At 51.3% G+C, this 11217-nt stretch overlaps 1 protein-coding gene across 2 annotated transcripts; it reads right to left on the bottom strand.

Annotated features, from left to right (window-relative positions):
* On the bottom strand, window positions 382-11034 carry LOC8080981. Of its 2 annotated transcripts, none has more exons than XM_021453654.1 (10): window positions 10535-11034; window positions 10185-10388; window positions 10001-10058; window positions 9737-9799; window positions 2658-2733; window positions 2163-2278; window positions 1895-1984; window positions 1678-1809; window positions 1192-1365; window positions 382-980 (listed from the first exon to the last, which is right to left on the bottom strand). In XM_021453654.1, the coding sequence occupies exons 1-9, from the start codon at window positions 11017-11019 to the stop codon at window positions 1237-1239; spliced, it is 1353 nt and encodes a 450-aa protein (XP_021309329.1). In that variant the 5' UTR covers window positions 11020-11034; the 3' UTR covers window positions 382-980; window positions 1192-1236. The 2 variants fall into 2 exon arrangements, with proteins under 2 accessions (XP_021309329.1, XP_021309330.1); XM_021453655.1 differs by having other exon boundaries at window positions 382-937.

The raw sequence follows: 11217 nt of genomic DNA, 5'->3' as shown, positions 1-11217 counted from the left end.
CAGTATAATTAGTTTATCTATATTTAATGCTCTATGTATATGCTGCAAGATTATATATATATATATATATATAAAGAAAGCGCTGTATTCTAGCTATCTGATTGGATCGGGGGTACCAATCAATCCCAGCATATCCTGGACTGGCCTGATTTCCCTGGAGATTTGGTCGGCTTACGACTAGACGGCGATCCCATTTGCAGAGATTACATCTAACTGCAGTGATGCTGTTGAAAGAAAATCTCAAGCCTATTATTACATTTGTTAAACCACGTATGATCCCTGAAGCATGCATACAGATTGTTCTACTTGCACATTCTTGCAAGAACAGAAAACGTCAGCAGAATCAATGAGTTCGTAGGTCAGCAGCATCATGCATACAGATTGTTCTACTTGCACACTCTTGCAAGAACAGAAAGCATCAGCACTCAGCAGAATCAATGAGTTTGTAGGTCAGCAGCATCCAGGCCTTCTTGCAACAGACATGTACAATACAGAAACAACTGCCAGCACAACAATGAAATACACCAAACCAAACCGTCCAGGTGTATTTGAGCTACTTATACGCATATACTGCGGGATTACAATGTGGCAATATATACACATTTCCAGATTTCCTATCACACGCCTTTATTTTCGCCAGCCTGCAGAAACCCCCATTGGGCTTGTCTGCGTGCAGCATGCAGGAGCATTTGGCCAACTTGGCTTTGCTGGCACCGTACCTCAAACAGGATCATGCTTCTTGGACTTTGGGTTTGATGCTTTGTATAGCCTGCAACTACAATCCAAGTAGGCCCTAAACCCCCCAATCTTGATCAGATATTTGCAGTACGGCTAGGGCCTGTGGGTGAGCATGACCAACTCAGCACAAGCCCAAATGCACTGCTCTTATGTACCATACATAATACATTGTATCCTTACATCTCGTTACAATTGTAGACTGCATCAGCAAAATGGGAAGTTGAGAGCTGATAAAGGCATTCCTGATTGTATGCAAATGCATCAAAGTTAGTTGGATGTACATAGATTTCTCCAAGATTTGACTTAGGTAAAGCAATTTCCAAGACACAACTGGATGAGTGATGGGGATTGGTTTGTCCCAGATCTACTCACCAAGCAAATTAACAAAACTTTGGAATTTTGTATATGTAAACTGGATCAATAATTATGAACTCTTGCAATAGTAGTGCATACCTTTGTAACTCTGAACTCCAACAGATGTATTGAGTAACTCAAAATTTAAAGGGATGTAAACCAATCAGCAATAGTTCTTGAGAGGACTCTTGTTTCACTGAGAGCCAATGATTTCAATCCTTGTGCAATGGCATCTGCTGGAGTGTATTCTGAACCAACTTGCCATTTGACATCCTGTAACACAGCAAAGATGAGTGCCTGACTGAGCTGAAACATATGAATAAGAATTTTCTGAAATGGTAAACAAGATAAGAGCACTATATTCTCCTTAGTGTGAAGCAGTGATTTCGAGCAGACTAAATGGTTGTGAAACCCTAAAATAACATCAGCTTGCTTACTTCGATTCTAGTGTGGTCAACAAGTAGAGACTAGAGACTATTACCGGTGGTGAATGAAACAAGGTGCTGCACTTGCACATATGTTTCAGAATTCCTTTAAATACCCATTTTGTCCATACAATGGTGAGTGAAAAGTATGGCACGTCACCTGTATACATGGAGTTAGATGTGTTCCTGATAGTATTACTTTCTTTATTTGTCCACCGATTGAGTCAATGCGGGGTCTCAGGACATCTTCAACTATGTCTGTATCATCAATAGCATCTACGCTGAATTTGACCTACAAGACAAAAATAAATAAATGAAACACTAATCAGAAGGTCCAGAACAGAGGTTGGATCAGAAAGATGCAAGTTTGTCAGTACCAATAATGTATTGGGTACGCTGTAGGAATTCTTGCAGAATTCACGGTTTTCAGGTGGTGTTGGTTTGAATTCAGACACGCCTTCTGTAACCTGCAAATAATATGGGAAACAGCTACCATCATGGCACGGATGCACTGAAAGCCTGAAGGTCACTAGGAGTCTAGCACAGGACATGGATGTGTTGGAAGACAGTTAAATGAAAAAACTAGACGGCTCCTTTCTAATCTAAAAGAAATAGAAATAGACGAGCATAAGTTCATACAAGTACCTGATTCATTACCGATGGTAACTGATCGACAAATTTGCTCAAAGATACCATAGCTTCTTGATCATACTCACGTAAAAACCCTCCAGCTAAATCAAACAGAGCCTTCCATGCATCTCCTAAAGTCATGACATCACATGTTTTTAAAACAGTACATGAAGCATGTCAAGCAAAAGTTCATATCCTTGTTTCGTTCTTTCATTTTACAAATGTCAGCAGACAACAGTGCACACTTTTACCATGTCAGAAAGTTATATGTTATTACATGTGGCAGCAGCAACACGATATCATGAAGCACTGAACTCCAGAAGCTACAAACTATAATTAAGAGCAAACCATCAACGCTAGACGGTGTGATCAGATAGCTTGCTCAATGGATCCATAATGGAAAACTTGTGATAAAGCATAAGTTTGCTATGGCTCTTTCAGCCAAAACAAATTTAATAAATAGATAAATGACAAATAACATGAGAAGCTATGTTGTAACCCAACAATCACCTGATGCATTTCTGGCCACCGAGTAAACAGGTGAGGCCTCCATCATAGGCATCAGTTGACTAAAAAGGGGCCCTATCTGCATAAAACAAATATACTATTAAGAGAGAGTAACTTCCAAAGGCCAGTAGGAAAGAGCACAAGGTAGCATTTCACATTTTAGGCTGAAATCAGCTCTAAATGCAAATTGTTTGTTGTAAGCTTGGAAAATAAGTGTTGAGTAGCATCACATATGTTCCTAGATACAAATTAACACTTTCTCATTCCAAACAAGTGTTATGAAGGCATGATGCGTTTGCTATGGTCAATTCTGAACCAAAACAACTGATCCTGAATTTTCGCCCCCATCGACTCACAATAGATCAACTGACCGTGAACACATCATACCTGTGGCCAATTGCAATTTAAGTATTTCATTTTCCCTTTTTGGCTGATAGAACAAAACATTGGACAAACAAAACACATGACAATAATGGTTGCAGTAAAATATCAGAGAACATTTACATTCTACATATGCACAGTATGAAGCAAGGTTACACACATGATCATGGGTTGCCTAGTCAATCTCGCTACAATGTTAAGCCAATATGCTGATCTGCAAGGCTCTGATCCAAACCAGAACAATTAGCCATCAACCATTTGGTGATACTGGATGCCATGATAGCTCAACTATGCAATGAATGCAAAACAACCACTCACCTGTGTCCATTATCTGTTTTTTTTTGCATCCTTTGAAGGCATTTTCTCAATATCAAGAAAAAAGTACTTTCTTTCAACAAAATGGGTTCAAATGATTCTGCACTGAAACAGTTTATATTCGTTACAACTCAAAATCCCAACGTGGCTTGAATAGTTCCATGCAGTGGCTCAAATTTAGATGTCAAGGACCTCTTATCAATTAGATGCTGGCGTCATTATTGGTGCCACTTTACTCTGGAGTGATAGATGTCTGTGACTGCACGGAAAGGATATTGCGGATCTAGCTCCTAACAACATCACTTGCATTTCCAAATGAATCATCAATAGGCAACTGTGCAGGAAGCTATGCTTGACAACAAATAGCTTCAGAATATTAGAGGTCCTTTATCACAGGTTGTCTTAAAAAACCTGACCTACAGGACGAGCATTCTGGAGACTTTCACCATCTGGATAATACACATTACACAGCAAAGTAACTTTCCTGGGCACTATATGCAAAGTAATTATTCCGGATGATTGGCTTACCAGGCATCTCACCTTGGAGTGATGAAACAGCTTTCAGTGATTGTTGGAAAAGGTCAATGTTTCTTGGCCACTGTGGTCGCTTGGTTTTCACTGGCAGATGCTTTGCCGCTGTTTCTGCGGGATGCTCGTCTGTCTTCTCTGGGTGGATGTTTTGCCACCACGGCATTGTCCAATTTGTAGGAAACCAGTGCGTTGATGTATCCTATTCTTGTAGGTTCAGTTGGTAGGTTTTGGGAGTTGAGGGCAGTCGCTCTTTCTTTCCTTCTTTTTTCTTGTTCATTTGCTTTGTTCCAGGTCACTCACCACTAGCTTGGTGGTTTGTAACCTGTGTTACGAGGGCTCTCTCGTAGCTGTGTCGTGTAACTCTCTTACTCTTAATGAAACACAGGCTATATTCCCGATCACGGGAGAAAAATGTTGCAAAAGGTCATTCCAAGAGATTAAACAAATAGTTGACAAATAACTTCAAGTCACTAATGATTCTTGATTTCTTGAGGCAAGGCTGTTATGGAAACACTGGAACAATTGTGTGTTCAATGGAGGTACTCGAAGTATGCAAAAATCTGCAGAAGGCCATGGAGAAATTTCAACTATCGAGAGATGCAGGGGCGCTTGGGCTCTTTTGATGGTGTTAGGGGCTTAGTGAGCTCTGTTGTTGGGTTGACTATAGTGTTACTGTTGGAGTATGAGTAATCTAGGCCCATGAGGCTAGGCACATGAGGCCCATGTATGGAACTATATGGCTACCCTATCTAGGGTTAGCCCAGTAATGAGAATTACAATGTTCTAACATGGTATCAAGCTAGGGTTTTTCTTTCCTCCCTCCCTCCCTTCCCAGCCGCCACCTGCTCAGCCGCTGGCGCCGCCGCCGCCGGCGAGCCATGGCCGGCGCTCCTCCCTCTCCCTCTCCAAGCGCGGCTTGCCCCGGTGCAGGCGCAGGCCCGGCACGCGCGCGCAGCGCCAGCTTGGACGCGGCCCTGGCGCGGCCCCGATTCAACGCGGGCGCGGCGAGCGCGGGCGCGACACAGGCGCCTCCAGTGGCCCTCGCGAGCGCGGGCGCGGACCCCAGCGTTGCCGCGGGCGTGGGCGCCAGCGCCGCAGTCGGTGCGGGCGCGGCCCCCAGCGCCGACGCGGGCGTGCGCGGCGCCCCTGCCTACGGCCGATCTCCTCCCAGCGCTGCCATTTTTCCAAGCACCGGCGCCACTGCCCACTGCCTCTCTGTTCACAGCACGGCCGCCTCGGCTATCTTCCTGGCAGCGCCCGCAAGTGCCACGGGCGTGGGTGCAGCTGGCGCTGCGGTCCCTGCTCTGACCGCGGCCGTGCCTCCGCCCATGGGAGTGGCCTCTACTCTGGACGCGGTTCCCGGTTCTCCTGGCTCTACGGGAACCGGTGCGCCCCTCCATGGCACTGCTGCCTCGGCCCTCGCCACCGCCCTCGTCGCCGCCCGGGCTTCTCTTCTTGGCCCTCCTCCCCCCGGGCCGAGCGGGGGTTGGGGGGTCCGAGGTGGCCGTCGTCGTCGCCGCCGAATTCGACGTGGTGAGCTTTGCTCGCCGGAGACCATGCTTGCAGGTGCTCCTCCGGTGTTTCACTCAGCACCTCTGTGGCCTCCACCTCCCGGTGGTGTGTTTCCTCACCCGGCGGCGGCCATGCTCGCTTATGCTCCTCCGAGGTCTCTTTCCGCTTCTCCTGGGGCCCCACCTCCCGCCGTCTCGCCCGGGCCTGTCGGTTGGGACCCGACGGCCTTGGCCAACTCTTTCAGCGCCATGACTCCACCTCCTCTTGTCGGACCTCACTGGGTCGCCGACTCAGGAGCCACTTACCACACCACTCCCGACCCGGGTATCCTCTCCTATGTTCAACCTCCTTCTTCCTCTCATCCTTCGTCCATCATGGTCGCCAATGGCTCGTGTCTTCCTGTCACCTCTGTGGGTGCTGCCGGCACTCATGGCTCCTTTCGCCTTTCCGACGTCCTTGTTGCCCCTTCTATGGTTCACAACCTTCTTTCTATTTGTCGGTTTACAGCTGACAATTCCTGCTCGGTTGAGTTTGATTCTTCTGGTCTTACTGTGAGGGATTTGGCATCCCGGCGGCCTCTTCTCCGTTGTGACAGCACGGGGCCCCTTTATACCCTTCAGTTTCCGACCTCTACGTCCTCTACCTCGCCTCCTGGTTTGTCAACTGCCTTTGCCACCACACCTTCCTCCACTACCTGGCACCGTCGTCTCGGCCATCCTGGTCGTGATGCTTTGACACAGCTGAGTCGTAGTTCTGACATTCGGTGCCCTCGGACTCACGATGAGCCCTTGTGTCATGCGTGCCAGCTGGGCCGTCATGTTCGTCTTCCTTTTCAGTCCTCTCCTTCTCATGCCTCTCGGGTGTTCGATCTTGTTCACTGCGACCTTTGGACTTCTCCTGTCCTCAGCATTTCTGGCTACAAATACTATTTAGTGGTGGTCGATGATTTTTCTCATTATTCTTGGACTTTTCCTCTGCGTGCCAAGTCTGATGCTTTCCCCACTCTTCTCCACTTTTTCGCCTGGGTGTCTACTCAGTTCGGCCTCACCATCAAGGCCGTCCAGTGTGACAATGGCCGGGAGTTCGATAACTCCACCTCCCGTGCTTTCTTTCTCTCACACGGTGTCCAGTTGCGCATGTCTTGTCCGTATACCTCCTCCCAAAACGGCAAGGCTGAGCGCATGATTCGCACCACCAACGACACCATACGCACCCTTCTACTCCAGGCGTCCCTACCCGCTCGCTTTTGGGCTGAGAGCCTGCACACCTCCACCTATCTCCTTAACCGTCTTCCTTCCACTGCTTGTCCCGCTCCTACCCCTCACCATGCTCTGTTCGGCACCCCTCCTCGGTATGACCACCTTCGTGTCTTCGGGTGTGCGTGCTACCCTAACACCACGGCCACTGCTCCCCACAAGCTGGCACCCCGTTCGACTCTCTGTGTCTTCCTCGGGTACTCCCCGGACCACAAGGGGTACCGGTGCTATGATCTTACCTCTCGTCGCGTCCTCATCTCTCACCATGTGGTGTTTGATGAGTTTGTCTTCCCTTTCTCCACCACCACCCCACCGGCTTCCGCTCCTGACCTCGACTTCTTCTCGTCGTGTCCCGCTGACCCGGTGGCCCAGCCACCTTTACTATTTCCTGCAGGATCTGCTCCACCGAGGTCTTCGCCGGCATTGTGCCCCGGCTCGCCGCCCACCGGTGTGGCCCGCGACTTTGTGCCTTGCACGGGTCCGGTGGCCACGCCCCTCCGGGTGGTTCCTGCGACTACACCTGACGTGGGCCCGGGGACGCCGGTGTCCGTTCCTCCGGCACCCTGCACCCAGCCGGTGCCTGTTGCACCGCCGGCGCGCTTCGCCTAGCCGGTGCGCGTCTACCAGCGCCGGGCGCGGACGGTCCCGCCTCCTCCGCCACCGGGGGTGGCCTCTCCTTTGCCAGGGACGCCCCTGCCTCGGTCGCCACCGGTGGTGTCTCCTCCACCGCTGACACCGCCACCACCGGTGGCCTCCTCTCCGTCGGCCACGCCTACTCCGCCACCGTGGGCACCGACTGCACGTGCTGTGTCGTCAGTGTACCACCCGCCGATTCTTCACCGCGACCCGCGTCATGTCCACCCGATGGTGACGCGGCACGCGGCTAGTACCCTGCGGTCCCGGGCTCTTGCGGCGATGCCCGGCGACTCGCAGGTCTCTCCTGTACCCTCTTCCGTCCGCGCTGCCCTGTTGGACCCTCACTGGCACCGCGCGATGGAAGAGGAGTACGCGGCGCTCCTCGCCAACCAGACTTGGGATCTGGTGCCGCGTCCGTCCGGCGCCAATGTTGTCACCGGCAAGTGGATCTGGAATCACAAGCGGCGGGCTGATGGCACCCATGAGCGATACAAGGCTCGTTGGGTCCTCCGGGGTTTCACTCAGCGCCCTGGGGTCGACTACGATGAGACTTTCAGTCCTGTGGTGAAGCCGGCGACCGTCCGCACAGTGCTCTCTCTAGCTCTTGCTCGCTCTTGGCCAGTGCATCAGCTGGATGTGAAGAATGCTTTTCTGCACGGGCATCTTACTGAGACAGTCTACTGCAGTCAGCCAGCGGGATTTGTTGACTCCTCTCGTCCGGACATGGTCTGCCGGCTCAACAAGTCTCTCTATGGTCTCAAGCAGGCCCCTCGAGCATGGCACTCTCGGATTGCTGCGTTCTTGGTGACACTGGGGTTTGTGGAGGCCAAGTCAGATATGTCCCTGTTTATCTACCACCATGGAGCCGAGACTGCGTACCTGCTGCTCTATGTTGATGACATTGTCCTCACAGCTTCCAGTCCTTTCCTATTGCGCCACATCATCAACGCTCTTCAGCTGGAGTTCCCTCTGAAGGATCTGGGTGTCCTCCATCACTTTCTCGGAGTCACTGTTGAGCCTCGTCCCACTGGGCTTCTTCTACACCAGCGGCAGTACACTCTTGATATTCTGGAGCGAGCAGGGATGACTGACTGCAAGCCCTGCCCCACTCCGGTTGACACTCAGGGCAAGCTGTCAGAGGCCGAGGGCAGTCCAGTGGCAGACCCCACTGCGTACCGGAGTCTTGCTGGTGCACTTCAGTACCTCACTTTCACCAGGGCGGACATCACATACGCCGTGCAGCAGGTCTGTCTCCACATGCATGATCCTCGAGAGCCCCACCTGACAGCTCTCAAGCGCCTCCTCCGCTACCTCCGCGGCACCGTCGACTACGGGTTGCTTCTTCACCGGTCTTCCTCCACCGAGCTGGTCGTCTACACTGACGCTGACTGGGCCGGGTACCCGGACACTCGGCGCTCTACCTCCGGCTACGCTGTCTTCTTAGGCGGCAACCTCGTGTCCTAGTCGTCCAAGCGTCAGCCGGTTGTCTCCCGCTCCAGTGCCGAGGCGGAGTACCGCGCTGTTGCTAACGGCGTGGCTGAGGCTTCCTAGCTCCGGCAGCTCCTTGCCGAGCTTCACAGCCCTATCTCCAGGAGTACGCTGGTCTACTGCGACAACGTCAGTGCGGTGTACCTCTCCACCAACCCTGTGCAGCACCAGAGGACTAAGCATGTGGAGATCGACCTACACTTCGTGCGTGATCGGGTCGCCATCGGCGATGTTCGGGTCCTCCACGTCCTGACCACCTCCCAGTTCGCCGACATCTTCACCAAGGGCCTCCCGTCCTCGAGGCTAGGCACATGAGGCCCATGTATGGAACTATATGGCTACCCTGTCTAGGGTTAGCCCAGTAATGAGAATTACAATGTTCTAACAGTTACTGTGGCGTATCTGAAAACATGAAGTTAGTGTTTGTGTGCTTATTTTCTTGTGTGGTTTGGATGAGTGCCATGTGTATTTATTGGTTTGTTTTTGTTTGGACCTCTCTCTCTTCTTAACGAAATGATGTGATGTGCTCCTACATGTTTGAGAGAAAAAGAAGAGCATCAAATTTTAGATACTCGACTGTCCACTACTCACACAAACCCATTATATAGTTCAACTAAAGAGAAATATATCGCTGACAACAACACATTGACACTCAGTTAGCCTACAGTCAACACTCTCTTTCCTTACTTTTCAGGTATTACTAACTAGCAAGAAGAGTTGAACCAGCAACTTGTATTGTATCCATACAAACTAATTTTAGGTACAGATTTTCTCCTAGTCGAATCAAAGTTAATTAGAATGTTCAGTATCAATTCCTCTACTGATCCATACATAAGTTTACTCCTTTCTACACTTGCTAGTCAGCATCTGCAACTTGCTACTCTTATGCAGGGAAACATTAAAGTGTGAAACAGAAAAAGGCACACCCATTAACCATAAGGTAATGAAGCCCAGAGTAAATACCTGTTCAAAGTAAGGCACAGCCTCCGAAGCCGGCCTATTGTTGAATGAGACAATAGCGTTGGCCTAAAATGGGGACAACGCAACAGAGAAATAAGATCGAAACCACTTGGTGGTCAGAATTATATCAGATATGCAATTTTAAAGAACACAATTTCATAAAAAAGAGTTTAAGGAAGACAGTTTTCTTTTGACTCGTTATACTGAATTATTAAAGCAAACTGAAACTTTGCAGACTGATTTCTCATCAACGAAACATCAGCGGACCTTTGGTATCTTTTCTGAGAAGTAGCTTCCCACTAGCAGCTGAAGCAGTGCCCCGTTGCTGCAAACCATCACAACAGAACAACTAAATGAGCAGAATACAAGCCATCAACAAAACAGAGCTCGAGGCGGCTTCCTCTGTGTCAAATCATCGAACAAGTCGTGCGACATTCCTCGCCGAAATCACCTGTGGCCGACCGAGTAGAGCGGGAGCTCCGCGATGTCCAGGCCGCTAAGGCCGGCCTCCGGGAGCCCCGACGCGAGGAGCGCGTCGTAGCAGGCATGGAACCTCTGGAAGACCTCCCGCGCGGCGGCCTCGTGGTTGAAGGTGACGTTGTAGGGTACGCACACGACCAGAAAGCCCTCCCGCGCCAGGAGCTCCAGCAGGTAGCTGCAAGCAACCAGCCGCGCGATGAGCCAGCCAAGTGCAGCAGTGCGGGTCCAAACGAACCGAATGAACACGTTTTTGCGTCCCAGTGTGGCCGACCGCGGAACGGATGGAATCATGGAATGGAACCCACGCGCTAACGAACTTACCCGTAGGTGACCTCGGGGACGGCGCCGATGAAGGCGCCGCCGAGGAACTTGATGACCGCCAACGGGCGTCGGCCGCGCGGGGGCGGGAAGATGAGGCAGGAGTGCTTCCGCAGGTACGGCTTCCTCATCGGTGGCGCTGTCCTGGGACTGGGGGGGCCGAGCACGGCCAGCGAGCCGTCGGGGCTGAGCGACGCGCGGCAGGAGAAGAAGCCCCTCGATGGTATGGCCCGGTGGGCGTGGCGGCCACGGGTAGGAAGGGGGCGCGGGTTCGCGGCGGGAGAGGCGGCCGGTGCGGAGCAGAAGAGGTGAGCCGCCGCCATGGAAGGGAGCAGGTGAAGCACGGTGAGCCGGTGAGGTGAGGCGGGCAGGCGGTCGAACACGAGCTGACGATTTGGCCACGAGGCCCGCGGCGTGGCCGGCCGAGCGTTTCTGCCGTGGACGAGGGAAGCCTGTTCCTGAGCTGTGTGGGCCTGTGACCGTCCCATCACGTCCGAGGCTGTGAGCCAGAGAGTTTTGGCCCGTCCAAGTGGCCGCACGGCTGCATGCCACGCATTGACGCAACTGCCGGCTTCCGGAAAAATCGATGTCACTGGACCTTTGAGAGAGCAGCTCTCAAATCCAAACCAAGCAATTATTACTTTTTTTTTTGCGAGACAATTATTACTTTGTATAATTCCAGCAAA

Source organism: Sorghum bicolor, chromosome 2 (genome assembly GCF_000003195.3).
Source record: "Sorghum bicolor cultivar BTx623 chromosome 2, Sorghum_bicolor_NCBIv3, whole genome shotgun sequence".
In the NCBI taxonomy this organism is placed as follows: domain Eukaryota; kingdom Viridiplantae; phylum Streptophyta; class Magnoliopsida; order Poales; family Poaceae; genus Sorghum; species Sorghum bicolor.
The sequence above is the reverse complement of the archived record's forward strand: the minus strand, read 5'-3'. Positions and strand labels throughout refer to the sequence as shown.

What these genes read in the sequence shown, in the direction of transcription:
- LOC8080981 (XM_021453654.1), bottom strand. Translation starts at nt 11,019, where the DNA reads ATGGGACGGTCACAGGCCCACACAGCTCAGGAACAGGCTTCCCTCGTC. An exon ending in CTCTACTCGGTCGGCCACAG is followed by an intron (nt 10,059 to 10,184) that starts GTGATTTCGGCG and finishes GATGGTTTGCAG; the next exon opens with CAACGGGGCACTGCTTCAGC. An exon ending in GCGTACCCAATACATTATTG is followed by an intron (nt 1,810 to 1,894) that starts GTACTGACAAAC and finishes TTTGTCTTGTAG; the next exon opens with GTCAAATTCAGCGTAGATGC.